The sequence below is a fragment of the Oncorhynchus mykiss genome, chromosome 5 (genome assembly GCF_013265735.2).
Source record: "Oncorhynchus mykiss isolate Arlee chromosome 5, USDA_OmykA_1.1, whole genome shotgun sequence".
NCBI classification, from domain to species: Eukaryota; Metazoa; Chordata; class Actinopteri; order Salmoniformes; family Salmonidae; genus Oncorhynchus; species Oncorhynchus mykiss.
Genome location: NC_048569.1, coordinates 26587765 through 26612237, shown reverse-complemented (window position 1 = coordinate 26612237; position 24473 = coordinate 26587765). Strand labels below are relative to the sequence as shown.

The 24473-nt window shown below is 46.2% G+C and overlaps 1 protein-coding gene across 2 annotated transcripts in view; it reads left to right on the top strand.

Annotated features, from left to right (window-relative positions):
- Window positions 1–19164, top strand: part of LOC110523514 (adenosine receptor A2b) — a 31027-nt gene extending 11863 nt beyond the window's left edge. Inside the window, exon 2 of one of the 2 annotated variants that reach the window (XM_036977150.1) lies at window positions 17214–19164. In XM_036977150.1, the coding sequence (XP_036833045.1) occupies window positions 17214–18243 (1030 nt within the window). In that variant the 3' untranslated portion in view covers window positions 18244–19164. The remainder of the gene's footprint in view (window positions 1–17213) is intronic. The other variant, XM_021602272.2, reaches the window with a different exon arrangement.
- The last annotated feature ends 5309 nt before the right edge of the window (window positions 19165–24473 follow it).

Below are 24473 nucleotides of genomic sequence, written 5' to 3'. Positions count from 1 at the left end.
ACTAGAAAAAGGAGAAATGCAAAAAGCAGGCAAATGGGAAAAACTCTGCTTGACTTGGAAACATACAAGACGAACTGGCACAGAGAGACAGGAAACACAGGGATAAATACACTGGGGAAAACAAGAGACACCTAGAGGGGGTGGAGACAATAACGAGGACAGGTGAAACAGATCAGGGCATGACAGTTTCACTGCCAAAAATAAAATCAAACCATCTAGTGTTCAGCGAAATAACAACACAATGTCAAATACAGGTAGCCTAGTCAAATAATTAACATCCAGTCACATGAACCTTTACTCTCTCGTGGGAATTCCATTAACGGTCCGTAAGTAGCCAAATATAGTTGCTGCTCATTCCGATTTGCTCGAAAATTGATAAATGGTTAAAGAAAAGTAATACCCACATCCATAGAGACAACTCTACTGGTAGTTCTGCTACTACACCTGCACCTGTTGAAGACACAAGTTGTTCTGCTTCCACGAGAAAATCCAATGCTAGCATCAGTAATTCTACATTTGTTGTTAGCCCAGCTAGCATGGACACTGATAGTTGTGAATCTTATGCAGCCAAAGAGCTACTGCCCCCTTACCCAGGAAAGCAGGTTGGACCATCGAAGAGACGCAAATATGATGAGAACTACGTTGATTTGGGGTTAACTTATCTTGGGAGTAGTGCCTTTCCTCAGCCACAGTGTGTTACATGTGCAAAAGTACTATCTCACAACTCAATGAAACCTTCACTCTTGCGCAGACATTTTGAAATCAAAAACATGGCAAGTTTTTGGTGTGAGAATTAAGATGACTTTCGAGTAGTAAGACATGTATAAAAGCAACAGATACCATTAATAAGAAGGGACTAGAAGCGAGTGGTGAGCTACCAAGTAGCTAGGACAGGCAAGCCCCATACTATTGTGGATGACTTAATTTATTCCTGCTGCCGTGGATATGGCTGGGAGAATACTGGGGGAAAAGGCAAAAAAAACTATACAGACAATGCCTTCATCAAACAACACTGTTTCATGATGCATCAGTGACATGGCAAGAGATGTTTGGAAACAATTACTGCTTCGCATACAATCCAGTGAATTCTATGCGTTACAGCTGGATGAGTCAACAGACTTGGTGGGCCTGGCACAGCTCCTGGTATATGTCCGTTACGTTTATGGGAGGTCAATTAAGGAAGACATCCTCTTCTGCAAACCACTGGGAACCAGGACAACAGGAGAGGATCTTTTTAAAGTACTGGACAACTTTGTGACATCAATTGGACTTTGGTGGTCAAGATGTGTTGGTATCTGTACTGATGGCACAAATCCATGACAGGGAGACATAGTGGAGTGAGAATGCACATGTAAGCAGTTGCTCCCGGCCACTTGGGTACACTGCAGCATCCACCGAAAGGCTCTTGCAGCCAAGGGAATTCCTGACAGCTTGAAAGTAATTTTGGACACTACAGTGGAAATGGTTAGCTTTGTTAAAGCAAGGCCCCTGAACTCTTGTGTATTTTCTGCACTATGCAATGATATGGGCAGTGACCATGTAATGCTTTTACAACATACAGAAGTGCTTTGGTTATCAAGGGGCAAAGTATTGACACGTTTTTTTTTTATTGACGAGCTTAATGATTTCTTTGCATGATGACGAGTTTCTCACACGACTGGTCTATCTGGGTGATTATTTTTCTCGCCTGAATTGTCTGAATCTAGGATTACAGGAACATTCCGCATCTATATTCAATGTGCGGGGAAAAAAATTGAGGCTATGATTAAGAAGTTGGAGCTCTTCTTTGTCTGCATTAACAAGGAAACACACAGGTCTTTCCATCATTGTATGATTTCTTGTGTGCAAATGAACTCAAGCTTACGGAAAATGTCAAATGTGATATATTCAAATCAAATGTATTTTTATTTTTCAAATCAAATTTATTTATATAGCCCTTCGTACATCAGCTGATATCTCAAAGTGCTGTACAGAAACCCAGCCTAAAACCCCAAACAGCAAGCAATGCAGGTGAAGAAGCACGGTGGCTAGGAAAAACTCCCTAGAAAGGCCAAAACCTAGGAAGAAACCTAGAGAGGAACCAGGCTATGTGGGGTGGCCAGTCCTCTTCTGGCTGTGCCGGGTGGAGATTATAACAGAACATGGCCAAGATGTTCAAATGTTCATAAATGATCAGCATGGTCGAATAATAATAAGGCAGAACAGTTGAAACTGGAGCAGCAGCACAGCCAGGTGGACTGGGGACAGCAAGGAGTCATCATGTCAGGTAGTCCTGGGGCATGGTCCTAGGGCTCAGGTCCTCCGAGAGAGAGAAAGAGAGAAGGAGAGAATTAGAGAACGCACACTTAGATTCACACAGGACACCGAATAGGACAGGAGAAGTACTCCAGATATAACAAACTGACCCTAGCCCCCCGACACATAAACTACTGCAGCATAAATACTGGAGGCTGAGACAGGAGGGGTCAGGAGACACTGTGGCCCACTCCGAGGACACCCCCGGACAGGGCCAAACAGGAAGGATATAACCCCACCCACTTTGCCAAAGCACAGCCCCCACACCACTAGAGGGATATCTTCAACCACCAACTTACCATCCTGAGACAAGGCTGAGTATAGCCCACAAAGACCTCCGCCACGGCACAACTTAAGGGGGGGGGGGGGGGGCGCCAACCCAGACAGGATGACCACATCAGTGACTCAACCCACTCAGGTGACGCACCTCCTCCAGGGACGGCATGAGAGAGCCCCAGTAAAGCCAGTGACTCAGCCCCTGTAATAGGGTTAGAGGCAGAGAATCCCAGTGGAAAGAGGGGAACCGGCCAGGCAGAGACAGCAAGGGTGGTTCGTTGCTCCAGAGCCTTTCCGTTCACCCTCCCACTCCTGGGCCAGACTACACTCAATCATATGACCCACTGAAGAGATGAGTCTTCAGTAGAGACTTAAAGGTTGAGACCGAGTTTGCGTCTCTGACATGGGTAGGCAGACCGTTCCATAAAAATGGAGCTCTATAGGAGAAAGCCCTGCCTCCAGCTGTTTGCTTAAAAATTCTAGGGACAATTAGGAGGCCTGCGTCTTGTGACCGTAGCGTACGTGTAGGTATGTACGGCAGGACCAAATCAGAGAGATAGATAGGAGCAAGCCCATGTAATGCTTTGTAGGTTAGCAGTAAAACCTTGAAATCAGCCCTTGCTTTGACAGGAAGCCAGTGTAGAGAGGCTAGCACTGGAGTAATATGATCAAATTTTTTGGTTCTAGTCAGGATTCTAGCAGCCGTATTTAGCACTAACTGAAGTTTATTTAGTGCTTTATCCGGGTAGCCGGAAAGTAGAGCATTGCAGTAGTCTAACCTGGAAGTGACAAAAGCATGGATTAATTTTTCTGCATCATTTTTGGACAGAAAGTTCCTGATTTTTGCAATGTTACGTAGATGGAAAAAAGCTGTCCTTGAAATGGTCTTGATATGTTCTTCAAAAGAGAGATCAGGGTCCAGAGTAACGCCGAGGTCCTTCACAGTTTTATTTGAGACGACTGTACAACCATTAAGATTAATTGTCAGATTCAACAGAAGATCTCTTTGTTTCTTGGGACCTAGAACAAGCATCTCTGTTTTGTCCGAGTTTAAAAGTAGAAAGTTTGCAGCCATCCACTTCCTTATGTCTGAAACACATTCTTCTAGCAAGGGCAATTTTGGGGCTTCACCATGTTTAATTGAAATGTACAGCTGTGTGTCATCTGCATAGCAGTGAAAGTTAACATTATGTTTTCGAATAACATCCCCAAGAGGTAAAATATATAGTGAAAACAATAGTGGTCCTAAAACGGAACCTTGAGGAACACCGAAATTTACAGTTGATTTGTCAGAGGACAGACCATTCACAGAGACAAACTGATATCTTTCCGACAGATAAGATCTAAACCAGGCCAGAACTTGTCCGTGTAGACCAATTTGGGTTTCCAATCTCTCCAAAAGAATGTGGTGATCGATGGTATCAAAAGCAGCACTAAGGTCTAGGAGCACGAGGACAGATGCAGAGCCTCGGTCCGATGCCATTAAAATGTCATTTACCACCTTCACAAGTGCCGTCTCAGTGCTATGATGGGGTCTAAAACCAGACTGAAGCATTTACCACCTTCACAAGTGCCATACATTGTTTGTCTTCAGGAAGGCAGTGAGTTGTTGCGCAACAGCCTTTTCTAAAATTTTTGAGAGGAATGGAAGATTCGATATAGGCCGATAGTTTTTTATATTTTCTGGGTCAAGGTTTGGCTTTTTCAAGAGAGGCTTTATTACTGCCACTTTTAGTGAGTTTGGTACACATCCGGTGGATAGAGAGCCGTTTATTATGTTCAACATAGTAGGGCCAAGCACAGGAAGCAGCTCCCCGCATATTGAAGCACCTGAGTGAGTTGGGTGCACAATTACACAGGTACTTTCCCCAAACGGATGACACAAACAACTGGATTCGTTATCCCTTTCATGCCCTGCCTCCAGTCCACTTACCGATATCTGAACAAGAGAGCCTCGTCGAAATTGCAACAAGCGGTTCTGTGAAAATGGAATTTAATCAGAAACCACTACCAGATTTCTGGATTGGGCTGCGCTCAGAGTATCCTGCCTTGGCAAATCGCGCTGTTAAGACACTGATGCCCTTTGCAACCACGTACCTATGTGAGAGTGGATTCTCGGCCCTCACTGAAAACTAAATACAGGCACGGACTGTGTGTGGAAAATGATTTAAGACTGAGACTCTCTCCAATACAACCCAACATTGCAGAGTTATGAGCATCATTTCAAGCACACCCTTCTCATTAACCTGTGGTGAGTTATTCACAATTTTATAAAATAAGGTTTTATATGTAAGATGGTTAAATAACGAGCCAAATTATTTTTTATTATATTATTATTTGTGCCCTGGTCCTATAAGAGCTCTTTGTCCCTTCCCACGAGCCAGGTTGTGACAAAAACACACTCATTCTTATGTTTAATAAATGTATCGTATAGTGTGTATGTGGCAGGCTTACAATGATGGCAAAAAACAACATTTTAAAGTGCGCTGACCCTGGGGCTAGAGGGGGTACGCAGCTGGAGGTTGAATATTTGAAGGGGTACGGGACAATAAAAAGTTTGGGAACCACTGTCCTAACGCATATAATACAAATGGATTGTCTTAGCTAGCCACAATGCATGAAATGCTGTAGTATGAATCTGCAGCTAGCTAAAGCTAACCAACTACACTATATTTACAAAAGTAGGTGTACACCCCTTCAAATATGTTGATTTGGCTATTTCAGCCACCCGTTGCTAACAGGTGTATATAATTGAGCACACAGCCATGAAAGTGGAATTTCCTTACTGAAGAGCTCAGTGACTTTCAACGTGGCACCATCATTTGATGCCACCTTTCCAACAAGTCAGTTCGTCACATTTCTGCCCTACTAGAGCTGAGTATTGTTAATTCTGACCATTCACCATTAGTGCTTGAGCTAGAGTTTTCCCAGCAACCTCCTATGTGTTATCCTATGGCCTTTCCTATGTTACCTATGGCCTCTTAACCACATTTTACTCTCAGATAAGGAGTTTGTCAATTACATTTCTTCTGAAATCACCTTATTCCTAGAAATTAATTCAATGTCAAGTATGTCCTGCTCTACCATATGGGAGTCTCTCAAAGCATACCTAGGTGGCCAAATTATTTCTCATACCTCATTTTACTCTGCGCTAGACACCTCTGAATCTCCTCAAGACCCTTTGCTGACTGATTCATTCCTTAATGGTCTGAATATGCCTTCAATTGATACAGACTCCCATGACTGTTTAGAAGAATAATTTACACCTGAGGAGATTGCAACAGCAGTGGCCACAATGAAAAGTGGTAAATCACCGGGTCCGGAAGGTTTTCCAACCTAATTTTACAGGACGTTTTCCGGTCTGATTTGCCCATTCCTGTCTCGATTATTTGCAGACTGCCTTAATACATCAAAGATTCGTCTTCATTAGGCTTCAATTTCATTACCATTAAAGAAAAACAAAGACCCCTGGAGTGGAATCCTAGCCAAGCTCTTAGCCATCCGTATGGAAGGCTCGCTACACCAACTAATACACTCTGACCAGACTGGCTTTATGAGAAATAGGCATTTGTTTTTTCAATATTAGACATCTTATGAATATACTGTACTTCCCAGCGTTGGGGGACCCGGAGGTGGTGGTCTCGCTCGATGTGGAAAAAGCTTTTGACCGCGTTGAGTGGGACTAGCTAACAAATGCCCTTTATAGATTTGGCTTTGGTCCCAAATTCATTGCGTGGATAAAGATTATTTATTTTTCTCCCATGGCTTCGGTACGGACTAACAACTTGTCCTCTGACTATTTCCTCTTACACCGTGGATCCAGACAGGGTTGTCCAGCTCCCCCTTGTTGTTTGTTTTGGCAATCAAGCCCCTCGCTGTTACACTGCGCTCTAATGATGCCATTTAAGGTATGATCAGAACAGGCTTAGAGCAGAAAGTCTCGCTATATGCTGACGACCTCCTTTTGTTTATCTCCAAATCTGATACCACATTACCACATGCCTTATCTATTCTTAAAAAATGTTGATCAATCTCAGGGTACAAGCTGAATCTAGGCAAGATAGCTTTTTCCTGTAAATAATTCTGCTTTAAAGTGCTCTTTTACAAGCTTTCAGTTTAGGATTGTTCTGGATCAGTTCACCTACTTGGGAGTTAAAGTGACAAGGAAATATTCAAATTTGTATAAGGAAAACATTGTTGCTCTAGCAGACCGTTTTAACCAATCATTTACTTTTTGGAAGTCTCTACCTATTTCTCTTATTGGAAAGATTAATGCTATTAAAATGAATGTGTTGCCCAAATATTTCAATGTTAACCAATTTTTATTCCAAAATCTTTTTTTAATTCACTGGATCAAACATTCATGTATTTTATTTGGGATGCCAAGGTACCGCGGATTGGTAGATAACATTTACAGAAGCCTAAGGCCTAAGGTGGTTTAGCTCTACCAAATTTTCAGACATACTATTGGGCTGCAAATTTCAGAGCCCTTTTGTACTGGCGACAGACTGATCCCACTGGCTCAAGACCCCTCTGGGTCCAGATGGAGTCTGAATCGTGTAAACCTGCTGCACTATCTTCTGTGTTGTGCTTGTCTCTCCCAGTGTCCCTAGGCAAAAGGTGTGTCAACCCAATTTGTAAAGCAGTCGCTTAAAATTTGGAATCAGTTCCGTTTAGCCGTTAGCCTCCGGGGTGTTTCTCTATCAGGCCCAATCAATCAGAACATTTTATTTCATCTTTAAATGATGGGGCTTTTGGCATCTGACACTCACTGGGCCTCTCCTCACTATCCCAATTATTATTATTTGATGATACATTTGTCTCTTTTGCTCAACTACAGGAAAAGTTCAACTTCCCCCAATCCCACTTCTTCTCCTATCTCTAGACTAGGAACTTTGTCAGAGCTAACACACCTGAATTTCCCTATAGGCCTGCGAATACAGCTATAGAGAGCATCTTTGAGCTAAATAAGCTTCCCAGGGGTACAATTTCAGCTGTACACCACCGTTCAAAAGTTTGGGGTCACTTAGAAATGTCCTTGGTTTTTAAAGAAAAAAAAAATGTGTCCATTAAAATAACATCAAATTGATAAGAAATACAGTGTAGACATTGTTAATGTGGTAAATGACTATTGTAGCTGGAAATGGCAGATTTTTTATGGAATAGGCATACAGAGGCCCATTATCAGCAACCATCACTCCTGTGTTCCAATGGCAGGTTGTTAGCTAATCCAATTCTATCATTTTAGAAGGCTAATTGATCATTAGAAAACCCTTTTGCAATTATGTTAGCACAGCTGAAAACTGATTAAAGAAGCAATACAACTGGCCTTCTTCAGACTAGTTGAGTATCTGGAGCATCAGTATTTGTGGGTTTGATGACAGGCTCAAAATGGCCAGAAACAAATAACTTTCTTCTGAAACTCGTCAGTCTATTCTTGTTCTGTGAAAAGAAAGGCTATTCCATGTGAGAAATTGCCAAGAAACGGAAGATCTCGTACAATGCTGTGTACTACTATTCTCTTTCGTATCGTCCGAGATCCCTAAAGATTGGAAAGCTGCCACAGTCATCCTTCCCTTCAAAGGGGGTGACACTCTAAACCCAAACTGTTATAGACCTATGTCCATCCTGCCCTGCCTCTCTAAAGTCTTCAGAAGCCAAGTTAATTAACAGATCACTGACCATTTCGAATCCCACCATACCTTCTCCGCTGTGCAATCCGGTTTCTGAGCTGGTCACGGGTACACCTCATCCTAGCTCAAGGTACTAAACGATATCATAACCGCCATCGATAAAAGACAGTACTGTGCAGCCGTCTTCATCAACCTGGCCAAGGTTTTCGACTCTGTCAGTCACCGTATTCTTATCGGCAGACTCAACAGCCTTGGTTTCTCAAATGACTGCCTCGCCTGGTTCACCAACTACTTCGCAGACAGAGTGTTACGGTGCGTGAATGAGGACCCAAAAGCGAATTAACTTAAACAGAGCTTCTTTAATTACCAAACATAGGTAGGCTCAGACGGACCGGCAGATTCCGACAGGACAAGACAAGGTTACAGCAAAACATGACGACAGTCTGGTTCAGGCATGAAACACAACAAACAAGAATCCGACAAGGACAGGAACAAAAACAGAGAGAGATATAGGGGACTAATCAGAGGGAAAAGGGGAACAGGTGGGAGAAGGGGTGACGAGGTAGTCAAGAGGAGACAAGGAACAGCTGGGGGAAAGCGGGGGAGAAAAGGTAACCTAACAACGACCAGCAGAGGGAGACAGGGTGAAGGGAAAGGACAGAGACAAGACACAACATGACAGTACATGACAGTACCCCCCCACTCACCGAGCGCCTCCTGGCGCACTCGAGGAGGAAACCTGGCGGCAACGGAGGAAATCCTCGATCAGCGCACGGTCCAGCACGTCCCGAGAGGGAACCCAACTCCTCTCCTCAGGACCGTACCCCTCCCAATCTACGAGGTACTGGTGACCACGGCCCCGAGGACGCATGTCCAAAATTCTACGGACCCTGTAGATGGGTGCGCCCTCGACAAGGATGGGGGGGGGGGGGGGGGGAAGACGAGCGGGGGCGCGAAGGACGGGCTTGATGCAGGAGACATGGAAGACCGGGTGGACGCGACGAAGGTATCGCGGAAGAAGAAGTCGAACTGCGACAGGATTAATGACCCGAGAAATACGGAACGGACCAATGAACCGCGGGGTCAACTTGCGAGAAGCCGTCTTAAGGGGAAGGTTCTGAGTGGAGAGCCAAACTCTCTGACCGCGACAATATCTAGGACTCTTAGTTCTACGCTTATTAGCAGCCCTCACAGTCTGCGTCCTATAACGGCAAAGTGCAGACCTGACCCTCTTCCAGGTGCGCTCGCAACGTTGGACAAAAGCCTGAGCGGAGGGGACGCTGGACTCGGCGAACTGAGATGAGAACAGCGGAGGCTGGTACCCGAGGCTACTCTGAAAAGGAGATAGCCCGGTCGCAGACGAAGGAAGCGAGTTGTGGGCGTATTCTGCCCAGGGGAGCTGTTCTGACCAAGACGCAGGGTTGCGAAAAGAAAGACTGCGTAAGATGCGACCAATAGTCTGATTGGCCCGTTCTGCTTGACCGTTAGACTGGGGGTGAAAGCCGGAAGAGAGACTGACGGAAGCCCCAATCAAACGGCAAAACTCCCTCCAAAATTGAGACGTGAATTGCGGACCTCTGTCCGAAACGACGTCTGACGGAAGGCCATGAATTCTGAAAACATTCTCGATGATGATTTGTGCCGTCTCTTTAGCAGAAGGAAGCTTAGCAAGGGGAATGAAATGAGCCGCCTTAGAGAACCTATCGACAACCGTAAGAATAACAGTCTTCCCCGCTGACGAAGGCAGTCCGGTGACAAAATCTAAGGCGATGTGAGACCACGGTCGAGAGGGAATAGGAAGCGGCCTGAGACGGCCGGCAGGAGGAGAGTTACCGGACTTAGTCTGCGCGCAGACCGAACAAGCAGCCACGAAACGACGCGTGTCATGCTCCCGGGTGGGCCACCAAAAACGCTGGCGAATGGAAGCAAGCGTACCCCGAACGCCAGGGTGGCCGGCTAACTTGGCAGAGTGAGCCCACTGAAGAACGGCCAGACGAGTAGGAACGGGAACGAAAAGAAGGTTCCTAGGACAAGCGCGCGGCGACGGAGTGTGAGTGAGCGCTTGTTTTACCTGCCTCTCAATTCCCCAGACAGTCAACCCGACAACACGCCCCTCAGGGAGAATCCCCTCGGGGTCAGTGGAGGCTACTGAAGAACTGAAGAGACGAGACAAAGCATCAGGCTTGGTGTTCTTAGAGCCCGGACGATAAGAAATCACGAACTCGAAACGAGCGAAAAACAGCGCCCAACGCGCCTGACGCGCATTAAGTCGTTTGGCAGAACGGATGTACTCAAGGTTCCTATGGTCAGTCCAAACGACAAAAGGAACGGTCGCCCCCTCCAACCACTGTCGCCATTCGCCTAGGGCTAACCGGATGGCGAGCAGTTCGCGGTTACCCACATCATAGTTACGTTCCGACGGCGACAGGCGATGAGAAAAATACGCGCATGGGTGGACCTTGTCGTCAGAGAGGGAGCGCTGAGAAAGAATGGCTCCCACGCCCACCTCTGACGCGTCAACCTCGACAACGAACTGTCTAGAGACGTCAGGTGTAACAAGGATAGGAGCGGATGTAAAACGATTCTTGAGGAGATCAAAAGCTCCCTGGGCGGAAACGGACCACTTAAAGCACGTCTTGACAGAAGTAAGGGCTGTGAGAGGAGCTGCCACCTGACCGAAATTACGGATGAAACGACGATAGAAGTTCGCGAAGCCGAGAAAGCGCTGCAGCTCGACGCGTGACTTAGGGACGGGCCAATCAATGACAGCTTGGACCTTAGCGGGATCCATCTTAATGCCTTCAGCGGAAATAACAGAACCGAGAAATGTGACGGAGGAGGCATGAAAAGTGCACTTCTCAGCCTTCACAAAAAGACAATTCTCTAAAAGGCGCTGGAGGACACGTCGAACGTGCTGAACATGAATCTGGAGTGACGGTGAAAAAATCAGGATATCGTCAAGGTAAACGAAAACAAAGATGTTCAGCATGTCTCTCAGGACATCATTGACTAATGCCTGAAAGACAGCTGGAGCGTTAGCGAGGCCGAAAGGAAGGACCCGGTATTCAAAGTGCCCTAACGGAGTGTTAAACGCCGTCTTCCACTCGTCCCCCTCCCTGATGCGCACGAGATGGTAAGCGTTACGAAGGTCCAACTTAGTGAAAAACCTGGCTCCCTGCAGGATCTCGAAGGCTGAAGACATAAGAGGAAGCGGATAACGATTCTTCACTGTTATGTCATTCAGCCCTCGATAATCTATGCAGGGGCGCAGAGACCCGTCCTTCTTCTTGACAAAAAAAAACCCCGCTCCGGCGGGAGAGGAGGAGGGGACTATGGTACCGGCGTCAAGAGCTACAGACAAATAATCTTCGAGAGCCTTACGTTCGGGAGCCGACAGAGAGTATAGTCTACCCCGGGGGGGGGTGGTTCCCGGAAGGAGATCAATACTACAATCATACGACCGGTGTGGAGGAAGAGAGGTGGCCCTGGACCGACTGAACACCGTGCGCAGATCGTGATATTCCTCCGGCACCCCTGTCAAATCACCAGGCTCCTCCTGTGAAGAAGAGACAGAGGAAACAGGAGGGATAGCAGACATTAAACATTTCACATGACAAGAGACGTTCCAGGAGAGGATAGAATTACTAGACCAATTAATGGAAGGATTATGACAAACTAGCCAGGGATGGCCCAAAACAACAGGTGTAAAAGGTGAACGAAAAATTAAAAAAGAAATGGTTTCACTATGATTACCAGAAACAGTGAGGGTTAAAGGTAGCGTCTCACGCTGAATCCTGGGGAGAGGACTACCATCCAGGGCGAACAAGGCCGTGGGCTCCTTTAACTGTCTGAGAGGAATGTCATGTTCCCGAGCCCAGGTCTCGTCCATAAAACAGCCCTCCGCCCCAGAGTCTATTAAGGCACTGCAGGAAGCTGACGAACCGGTCCAGCGTAGATGGACCGACAAGGTAGTGCAGGATCTTGAAGGAGAGACAGGAGTAGTAGCGCTCACCAGTAGCCCTCCGCTTACTGACGAGCTCTGGCCTTTTACTGGACATGAAGTGACAAAATGACCAGCGGAACCGCAATAGAGACAGAGGCGGTTGGTGATTCTCCGTTCCCTCTCCTTAGTCGAGATGCGGATACCTCCCAGCTGCATGGGCTCAGCACCCGAGCCGGCAGAGGAAGATGGTAGTGATGCGGAGAGGGGAGCGACGGAGAGCGCGAGCTCCTTTCCACGAGCTCGGTGACGAAGATCAACCCGTCGCTCAATGCGAATAGCGAGTTCAATCAAGGAATCCACGCTGGAAGGAACCTCCCGGGAGAGAATCTCATCCTTTACCTCTGCGCGGAGACCCTCCAGAAGACGAGCGAGCAAGGCCGGCTCGTTCCAGCCACTGGAGACAGCAAGAGTGCTAAACTCAATAGAGTAGTCTGTTATGGATCGATTGCCTTGACATAGGGAAGACAGGGCCCTGGAAGCCTCCTCCCCAAAAACAGATCGATCAAAAACCCGTATCATCTCCTCCTTAAAGTCCTGATACTGGTTAGTACACTCAGCCCTTGCCTCCCAGATTGCCGTGCCCCACTCACGAGCCCGTCCAATAAGGAGAGATATGACGTAGGCGACACGAGCAGTGCTCCTGGAGTAAGTGTTGGGCTGGAGAGAAAACACAATATCACACTGGGTGAGGAACGAGCGGCATTCAGTGGGCTCCCCAGAGTAACACGGCGGGTTATTGATTCTGGGCTCCGGAGATTCGAAAGCCCTGGAAGTGACCGGTGGATCGAGGCGGAGATGGTGAACCTGTTCTGTGAGGTTGGAGACTTGGGTGGCCAGGGTCTCAACGGCATGTCGAGCAGCAGACACTTCCTGCTCGTGTCTGCCTAGCATCGCTCCCTGGATCCCGACGGCTGAGTGGAGAGGATCCGAAGTCGCTGGGTCCATTCTTGGTCGGATTCTTCTGTTACGGTGCGTGAATGAGGACCCAAAAGCGAATTAACTTAAACAGAGCTTCTTTAATTACCAAACATAGGTAGGCTCAGACGGACCGGCAGATTCCGACAGGACAAGACAAGGTTACAGCAAAACATGACGGCAGTCTGGTTCAGGCATGAAACACAACAAACAAGAATCCGACAAGGACAGGAACAAAAACAGAGAGAGATATAGGGGACTAATCAGAGGGAAAAGGGGAACAGGTGGGAGAAGGGGTGACGAGGTAGTCAAGAGGAGACAAGGAACAGCTGGGGGAAAGCGGGGGAGAAAAGGTAACCTAACAACGACCAGCAGAGGGAGACAGGGTGAAGGGAAAGGACAGAGACAAGACACAACATGACAGTACATGACACAGAGTTCAGTGTGTCAAATCAGAGGGACTGTTGTCCGGTCCTCTGGCAGTCTCTATGGGGGTACCACATGGTTCAATTCTCGGGCCGATTCTTTTCTCTGTATATATCAGTGATGTTGCTCTTGCTGCGGGTGATTCCCTGATCCACCTCTACGCAGACGACACCATTTTGTATACATCTGGCCCGTGTTTGGACACTGTGTTAACTAACCTCCAAACGCGCTTCAATGCCATACAACACGCCTTCTGCGGCCTCCAACTGCTCTTAAACACTAGTAAAACCAAATGCATGCTTTTCAACCGTTCGTTGCCCGCACCTGCTCGCCCGACTAGCATCACTACCCTGGACGGTTCTGACCTAGAATATGTGGACAAATGCCTAGGTGTCTGGCTACACTGCAATCTCTCCTTCCAGACTCATATTTAACATCTCCAATCCAAAATCAAATCTAGAATCGGCTTTCTTTTTCGCAACAAAGCCTCCTTCACTCACGCCGCCAAACTTACCCTAGTAAAACTGACTATCCTACCGATCCTCGACTTCGGCGATGTAATTTACAAAATAACTTCCAATACTCTACTCAGAAAACTGGATGCAGTCTATCACAGTGCCATCCATTTTGTTACCAAAGCCCCTTATACCACCCACCACTGCGACCTGTATGCTCTAGTCGGCTGGCCCACGCTACATATTCGTCGCAAGACCCACTGGCTCCTGGTCATCTATAAGTCTATGCTAGGTAAAGCTCCGCCTTATCTCAGCTCACTGGTCACGATAACAACACCCACCCGTAGCACACGCTCCAGCAGGTATATCTCACTGATCATCCCCAAAGCCAACTCCTACTTTGCCCGCCTTTCCTTCCAGTTCTCTGCTGCCAGTGACTGGAACGATTTGCAAAAATTACTGAAGCTGGAGACTTATATTTCCCTCACTAACTTTAAACATCAGCTATCTGAGCAGCTAACTGATCGCTGCAGCTGTACATAGTCCATCTGTAAATAGCCCACCCAATCTACCTACCTCATCCCCATATTGTTTTTATTTACTTTTCTGCTCTTTTGCACACCAGTATCTCTACATGCACATCATCTGCTCGTTTATTATTCCAGTGTTAATCTGCTAAATTGTAATTATTTCGTTACTATGGCCTATTTATTGCCTACCTCCTCACGCCATTTGCACACACTGTATATAGACTTTCTTTTTTCTATTGTGTTATTGACTGTACGCTTGTTTATTCCACGTCTGCCTCTGTGTTCTTGCATAATCAATGCTTGGAGTTTGTCAGAATTAGTGGGTTTTTCTTTGTCCACCAGCCTCTTGAGGATTGACCACAAGTTCTCAATGGGATTAAGGTCTGGGGAGTTTACTGGCCATGGACACAAAATATTGATGTTTTGTTCCCCGAGCCACTTAGTTATCACTTTTGTCTTATGGCAAGGTTCTCCATCATGCTGGAAAGGCATTGTTCATCACCAAACTGTTCCTGGATGGTTGGGAGAAGTTGCTATCGGAGGATGTGTTGGTACCATTCTTTATTCATGGCTGTGTTCTTAGGCAAAATTGTGAGTGAGCCCACTCCATTGGCTGAGAAGCAACCCACACATGAATGGTCTCAGGATGCTTTACTGTTGTGGCATGACACAGGACTGATGGTAGCGCTCACCTTGTCTTCTCCGGACAAGCTTTTATCCGGATGCCCCAAACAATCGGAAAGGGTCTATTCATCAGATAAAATGACTTACCCCAGTCCTCAGCAGTCCAATCCCTGTACCTTTTGCAGAATATCAGTCTGTCCCTGATGTTTTTCCTGGGGAGAAGTGGCTTCTTTGCTACCCTTCTTGACACCAGGCCATCCTCCAAAAGTCTTCGCTTCACTGTGCATGCAGATGCACTCACACCTGCCTGCTGCCATTCCTGAGCAAGCTCTGTACTGGTGGTGCCCCGATCCCGCAGCTGAATCATGTTTAGGAGACGGTCCTGGCGCTTGCTGGACTTTCTTGGGCGACCTGAAGCCTTCTTCACAACAATTGAACCGCTCTCCTTGAAGTTCTTTATGATCCAATAAATGGTTGATTTAGGTGCAATCTTACTCCCTTTTTGTGCAAAGCAATGATGACGGCACGTGTTTCCTTGCAGCAAACCATGGTTGACAGAGGAAGAACAACGATTCCAAGCCCCACCCTCCTTTTGAAACTTCCAGTCTGTTATTTGAACTCAATCAGCATGACAGAGTGATCTCCAGCCTTGTCCTCGTCAACACTCACACCTGTGTTAACGAGAGAATCTCTGACATGATGTCAGTTGGTCCTATTGTGGCAGGGTTGAAATGCAGTGGAAATATTTTTTGGGAGATTCAGTTAATTTGCATGGCAAAGAGGGATGTTGCAATTAATTGCAATTCATCTGATCACTCTTCATAACATTCTGGAGTATATGCAAATTGCCATCCTACAAACTGAGGCAGCAGACTTTGTGAAAATTAATATTTGTGTCATTCTCAAAACTTTTGGCCACGACTGTATGTTAATGGATATTTTCTGCAGACTACAACCAAACAAGTCAACCCAAATACTTGGCAACAACAACCAAAATGTTCAACTTGCAAATCTCTCCTTTCTTAAAGAGTGAAACTGGAGTGAAATAGGGTGCCTCATGGGAAATATTGTCCCTCATACTACAAGCGTGTGGGTAACCAAAGCTACTGTTTGGTCACAGTCACAACTGCAATTTTGATTATTCCGTGGGAAGGCATTGCCTTCGTGTTAAAGTCATAGCAGGTTAGGGTTAGGGACTCAGTCAAAGAGGCCTAAGCCCTCCTGGACCCCTCAACCCACCCCATAACCACAAACAACTGGGTGATGTGTCTGTGGCGCTGCCCTTTGAGATTTTACATTATGAACTCTGGTTTAGACATGGCCAATGGAAGAAAACAGACAGAAAGACCTGACAACAGCTTGATATTCTGTTCATTACAACTATTGGCCTTAAGACGGACTAATTTCCTTAATATTTGCTTTAATGCTGAGCGAATATTTGCCTTAAATTATTATAACTGTGGTGTATCACAATATTGAATGGTTTGTGATATTATTAAATTAGATTTTGTTCTAGTTAAATAAAGGTTAAATTAAAAAATATATATAGAAATCGGTTGATCTCATTCTGCATATTACATAGAACACAGATTTTCATTTGTGTAATGTCTAGGGCACAAACAAAGGACAGCCAACAAGGGTTACATCAGAGGGTAGATAAGCTTTTGTGCATGTTCCTTAAATCACAGGAAATGCTTTCTTAAGTCCACATATAGTACATGAGCTGATATCCGCTGCTCCATCTTCCAGTATGGCAGGGCTAGTCGAATCTGTCAAACATTGGACTCATTTCCCATATAGGTAGATACTGGTACATTCTCTTTATAAAGGCTGTTTACCCTCTGAAGCCTGTCCCATATATTCTGTAGAGCTCTCTGATCACAGGAAGCCATTGGTTTGGTCCAGGAAAGATGAACATGCTTTACTATTGAGTCTGTCTGGGAATGTCTGGGCTCGAAAAAAAGAACTCTCTCATCCTGGGAACGTCAATGTTTGTCATGTAACAATATAAAGCACCTGTCTGAATTCCTCTCTTGTGTTTTCATGTGATCTTTAGGTATAACAGTCTTGTGACGGCCGGGAGGGCGAAGAGCATCATCGCAGTGTGCTGGGTTCTCACTGTGGGCATCGGCCTTACGCCCATGCTGGGCTGGAACAGGGGTGTCAATGCCACCAACAGTAGCTCATGCCCCGAGGGCATGACAGAGTGCCTGTTTGAGGGTGTGGTGACCCTGCACTACATGGTCTACTTCAACTTCTTTGGCTGTGTGCTGGTGCCTCTGCTGGTCATGCTGGCCATCTATGCCCGCATCTTCATGGCGGCTCGGCGCCAACTGAGGCTGATGGACCTGAAGCTGGCTCACATGCACACCCACGGGACAAGTTCGTCGTCCACGTCTTCCCGCTCCACTCTGCAGAAGGAGGTCCACGCGGCCAAGTCTCTGGCCATTATCATGGGGCTGTTCGCCTTCTGCTGGCTGCCCCTGCACATCATCAACTGCTTCAACCTGTTCTGCCAGGACTGTGGGCGCCCACACATATGGGTGATGAACATTGCCATCATCCTGTCCCACGCCAACTCCGTGGTCAACCCCTTCATCTACGCATACCGCATCCGGGAGTTCCGCCACACCTTCCGCAGGATCCTGCGCCAGCACGTGCTGGGACACCAGGAGTGGAATGGGGGTGACAGAGGGGTGGGCGGCAGCATTAGTGTCATGCGCACCACCACTCGCATCAATATGGTGGATGGATCATGTGGCACCATGATGAACAGTTATGCCCTGGAGCCCAGCCCCAAACTCAGCCCCACTAGGACTCCCATAGGGACCCATAGAGCTGAGAAAGAGGCTTCCTCTACCTTCTGTCAGTGGTCGCCACCACGGTCAGACCCTGCACCAATCAGCTACATCCAAAATGGATACCACAGTGGGGATGCCCCACTGTCGCTTAGTGCGGTTCAAAGTGGGGTTGAGACTAAGAACCTTGGGGGAACAACAGAGGTGATGGAGGTGACAGTGGAAACATCTCATTTGTGCACGTCAGGCCTCTGTCCCCCTCACAAACCAGCTCTAACCACTCAGTAGAACTCATTGAGGTGTCATGATATAGTTATCCCCGTGATGGACAAGTTACTGATACCCCAACGTACATCATCAACTACAAGGGGGAGAAGTGAGGGACCAAACTTAAAGCATGTTCCCTATGCCTGTAAAAAATTGACCTAAATCTTGGAAATGCTTGCACTGAGAAGAAATAGCATTTCTTTCTTTAGGAGGGAGACTCCTTAGCCTGGAAAGGAAACAACAAACTGGTATTAAATTACTTCCAGCCATTAAACTTTTTTCTTTCTTCAAATGATTGTATTTGTGGATCACAAAGCTGTTATTTGTGGACATATTTTGTATACGTCACCTCTGAGGCTTTTTACAGTAGGCTAATAGTCTTTCTAAATTTAAAGATTGATCACATTATAAATGAATGGACTGGTCTAACCTCTTGTATGCTGACAGATTATGTTACAGACAGACCAAAACCATAATGACCCTAACGACTGCGCAACACTTAATGATACAATATCCAGTATTGCTGGTCAACCACTATGCAGTTAATGAAACTACTGTATGTCAGTGTGAAGCTTCTGAAATGTATTCTCTTCCTTTTGTAATGCAGTATTTCAATTCTGTCATATTCTGTTTTCAAAAGCTGGTCCCTTGTTTTTATTGTCAGATGATTAAAAGTCTTAAATAAGCTCTATTATCACTGTGTGTTGTTCTCCCCACCAGTGAGTCCTAGTGGGGAGAGAGTAACATACAGCAAATCACACATCACTAAGATGTGATGATGCTCTAGATGTCCAGTAATTTATATTGAAAGCTGTGATACTGCATCTGATTGGAGAGTAAATTCCAGCATCTTGTGATTGCACGCTCACTACACCGGCCAAACCCGGACGACGATGGGCCAATTGTGCACCGCCCTATGGGACTCCCAATCACGGCCAGTTGTGATACAGCCTGAATTCAAACCAGGGTGTTTGTAGTGATGCCTCTAGCACTGAGATGCAAATCAAATCAAAGTTTATTTGTTACGTGCGCCGAATACAACAGGTGTAGTAGACCTTACGGTGAAATGCTTACTTACAGGCTCTAATTAATAGTGCAAAAAAGGAATTAGGTGAACAATAGGTAAGTAAAGAAATAAAACAGTAAAAAGACAGGCTATATACAGTAGCGAGGCTATAAAAGTAGCAAGGCTACATATAGACACCGGTTAGTCAGGCTGATTGAGGTAGTATGTACATGTAGATATGGTTAAAGTGACTATGCATACATGATGAACAGAGAGTAGCAGTAGCGTAAAAGAGGGGTTGGTGGGTGGCGGGACACAATGCAGATAGCCCGGTTAGCCAATGTGTGGGAGCACTGGTTGGTCGGCCCAATTGAGGTAGTATGTACATGAATGTATAGTTAAAGTGACTATGCATATATGATAAACAGAGAAAAGCAGCAGCGCAAAAAAGAGGGGTTGGGGGGGTTTGGGGGGGCACACAATGCAAATAGTCCAGGTAGCCATTTGATTACCTGTTCATGAGTCGTATGGCTTGGTGGTACAAACTGTTGAGAAGCCTTTTTGTCCTAGACTTGGCACTCTGGTACCACTTGCCATGCGGTAGTAGAGAGAACAGTCTATGACTGGGGAGGCTGTGGTCTTTGACAATTTTTAGGGCCTTCCTCTGACAACGCCTGGTGTAGAGGTCCTGGATGGCAGGCAGCTTAGCCCCAGTGATGTACTGGGCCGTACGCAGTACCCTCTGTTGTGCCTTGCGGTCAGAGGCCGAGCAATTGCCGTACCAGGCAGTGATGCCACCATGCTCTCGATGTTGCAGCTGTAGAACATTTTGAGTATCTCAGGACCAATGCCAAATCTTTTTAGTTTCCTGAGTGGGAATAGGCTTTGTTGTGCCCTCTTCACGACTGTCTTGGTGTGTTTGGACCATTCTAGTTTGTTGTTGATGTGGACACCAAAGAACTTGAAGCTCTCAACCTGCTCCACTACAGCCCCTTCGATGAGAATGTGGGCGTGCTCGGTCCTCCTTTTCCTGTAGTCCACAATCATCTCCTTAGTCTTGGTTACGTTGAGGGATAGGTTGTTATTCTGGCACCACACAGCCAGGTCTCTGACCTCCTCCCTATAGGCTGTCTCGTCGTTGTCGGTGATCACTGTTGTGACACTGTTGTGTCGTCTGCAAACTTAATGATGGTGTTGGAGTCGTGCCTGGCCATGCAGTCGTGGGTGAACAGGGAGTACAGGAGGGGACTGAGCATGCACCCCTATGGAGCTCCAGTGTTGAGGATCAGCGTGGCAGATGTGTTGCTGCCTACCCTCACCACCTGGGGGCAGCCTGTCAGGAAGTCCAGGATCTAGTTGTAGAGGGAGGTGTTTAGTCCCAGGATCCTTAGGTTAGTGATGAGCTTTGAGGGCACTATGGTGTTGAAAGCTGAGCTGTAGTCAATGAATAGCATTCTCACATAAGTGTTCCTTTTGTCCAGGTGGGAGAGGGCAGTCTGTTTGAGCGGTATGCGAATTGGAGTGGGTCTAGAGATTCTGGGATGATGGTGTTGATGTGAGCCATTACCAACATTTCAACGCACTTCATGGCTACGGACGCGAGTGCCACGGATCTGTAGTCATTTAGGCAGGTTGCCTTTGTGTTCTTGGGCTCAGGGACTATAGTGGTCTGCTTGAACCATGTTGGTATTACAGACTCAATCAGGGACATGTTGAAAATGTCAGTGAAGACACCTGCAAGTTGGTCAGCACATGCTCGGAGCACACATCCTGGTAATCCGTCTGACCCCTCCTAGTATTTATGCTGGAGGCTGAGACAGGAGGGGTCAGACAGAGTAGTTTATGTGTCGGGGGGCTAGGGTCAGTTTGTTATATCTGGAGTACTTCTCCTGTCCTATTCGGTGTCCTGTGTGAATTTAAGTGTGCTTTCTCTAATTCTCTCTTTCTTTCTCTCTCTTGGAGGACCTGAGCCCTATAGGACCATGCCCCAGGACTACCTGACATGATGACTCCTTGCTGGCCCCAGTCCACCTGGCCGTGCTGCTGCTCCAGTTTCAACTGTTCTGCCTTATTATTATTCAACCATGCTGGTCATTTATGAACATTTGAACATCTTGGAAATGTTCTGTTATAATCTCCACCCGGCACAGCCAGAAGAGGACTGGCCACCCCACATGTGCTCTCTCTAATTCTCTCTTCCTCTCTCTCGGATGACCTGAGCCCTAGGACCATGCCCCAGGACTACCTGACATGATGACTCCTTGCTGTCCCCAGTCCACCTGGCCGTGCTGCTGCTCCAGTTTCAACTGTTCTGCCTTATTATTATTGGACCCTGCTGGTCATTTATGAACATTTGAACATCTTGACCATGTTCTGTTATAATCTCCACCCGGCACAGCCAGAAGAGGACTGGCCACCCCACATAGCCTGGTTCCTCTCTAGGTTTCTTCCTAGGTTTTGGCCTTTCTAGGGAGTTTTTCCTAGCCCCCGTGCTTCTACACCTGCATTGCTTGCTGTTTGGGGTTTTAGGCTGGGTTTCTGTACAGCACTTTGAGATATCAGCTGATGTACGAAGGGCTATATAAATTGATTTGATATGTTGACCTGTTTAAAGGCCTTACTCACGTCGGCTACGGAGAGTGTGATCACACAGTCGTCCGGAACAGTTGATGCTCTCATGCATGCCTCAGTGTTGCTTGCCTCGAAGCGAGCATAAAAGTGATTTAGCTCGTCTGGTAGGCTTGTGTCACTAGACAGCTCACGGCTGTGCTTCCCTTTGTAGTCTGTAACAGTTTGCAAGCCATGCCACATAAGACGAGCATCGGAGCCGGTGTAGTATGATTCAATCTTAGCCCTGCATTGACGCTTTGCCTGCTTGATGGTTCGTTGCAGGGCATAGCAGGATTTCTTGTAAGCTTCCGGGTTAGAGTCCCGCACCTTGAAAGCGGCAGCTCTACCCTGTAGCTCAGTGCGAATGCTGCCTGTAATCCATGGCTTCTGGTTGGGGTATGTACGTACAGTCACTGTGGGGACGACTTCCTCGATGCACTTATTGATAAAGCCAGTGACTGATGTGGTGTACTCCTCAATGCCATCTGAAGAATCCCGGAACATGTTCCAGCCTGTGATAGCAAAACAGTCTTGTAGTTTAGCATCTGCTTCATCTGACCACATTTTATAGACCGAGTCACTGGTGCTTCCTGCTTAAATTTTTGCTTGTAAGCAGGAATCAGTGCCTTGGACTGCTGCGCCACTCGGGATCCCAGGTTACAGGTTAGTTGAGGCAATTTTTACATGTAGGTAGGGGTGAAGTGACTATGCATAGATAATAAACAGTGAGTAGCAACAGTGTACAAAAAAATGGAGGATGGGGGAGGGGGTGACAATGTAAATTGTCCGGAGACCATTTTATTAATTGTTCAGCAGTCTCATGGCTTGGGGGTAGAAGCTGTTAAGGAGCCTTTTTGTCACAGACTTCGAGCTCCAGTACCGCTTGCAGTAATACCGCAGTAGTACCGCTTGCAGTAATATTATTGAAAGTTCAGAAGTGCTAGACCACCCTGGGGACGGGATCTCTGCAATATACTCTTACGTATCCAAATGTTTTTCTTGTTCCAGATAAAAGCAGATATCAGTTTATCTATGGGGATAAAAAATATTTTGTCAGAAAGATAGGAATACATTGAAATAAGTATCAAGGGAGTGAAATTGGCTTTATAGAGATCTTTGAAACTGTGTGTGACCCAAATTCTCAAATATTTCAATTTCTTTTTTTTTTTCTTTTTTTTTCTTTTTCGTTTCAAATATTTTTTATTAAACACACACAAGAATGGTGTATAGGTATACAAGACAGGTAGGTATACAATTCTTATCTAAACATAAAAGAGCATACAGGAACAACAAGACCCAGAGTTCTGGGTGCAGAACAAATAATATAAAACACGACATACAAAACAAGGACACGTAGAAAGAAAGAGGGAAGATGTCCCCCTATCCCCCCCCACCCCCCCAACTGCTCGGGTGGCCAAAGGTAGATTAAAATATTACAATTGAGAGTGCGTTAATAAGTACAAATTCACAGCGCCGACTCGTCCGAGTAGGAGAGGAAAGGCTGCCAGATTTGATCAAATGTTGATAATTTATTGTTCAGAATATATCTAATTCTTTCTAAGTGTACAGTGTTTGCCAATTCACTGAGCCATAATTTGGTAGAGGGCGCTTCCCTCCTCTTCCAAAACAACAAGATTAGTTTTTTTGCCGAGATGAGACCGTACGAGATTAGTTGTTTTTGGGGGTTGATTAATCCGTTTAGGGACTCAGATACTCCCAGGATTATCAGAAGCGGGTCTGGATCTATTGAAGTCTCCAAAACTTCAGCGAGGATCCCAAAAATTCCACTCCAATAACCATGCAAGCTAGAGCATAGGGCAAAGCAGTGGAGTAGTGTACCCTGCGTAGCCTGACATTTATCACATGTAGGGGATGTGTCAGGAAATATCCTATGCAGTTTAGTTTTGGAATAGTGTAATCTGTGTAATACCTTGAATTGTATGAGACGATGTCTGCAATTAATGGAGCATGTGTGGATATACTCCAAGCTCTCTTCCCAGTCTGCCACCGAGATGTCAGTCCCTAGTTCTTTCTCCCATTTTGCCTTGATGGCATCAGTGGTAGGTGTGCTAACAGATTGAAAAGCATCATATAGACGCGATATCAGTTTATCGGAGGTGGGGCATATTTGTATACATCCGTCAAACATGGAAGGTTTAGCATTCCCAAATGTTGGGAGGTGTTTTCTAACGTAGTCTCTAATTTGTAGGTATCTGAAAAAATTACTTCTGGGAAGGTTATAAGTTTCCCTCAGCAGCTCAAAGGAAGCAAAGGTCCCTTCTATGTATAAATCCCCTATGGTACTTATCCCCAATTCTCCCCATCGCTCAAAGGTGTTATCAAGGTTAGAAGGGGCAAAGGAGGGATTCCTGGCGACAGGGAGCATGAATGACATTGGTCTAAGCTCAAAGTGGACTTTAATTTGCTTCCAGATTCGGACTGTGCTATGTATAATAGGATTGTTACAATAAAGTGACATCTCCAGATTGACAGGTGACAAAATCACAGTGCCAATAGAGAAGGGGTGACACTCCTCACGCTCCATACTAAGCCAGCTGGATGCCGGAAGTACGTCATCCAGCAGAAACGTAACAATTTGGAGGTTAGCGGCCCAGTAATAAAATATAAAATTTGG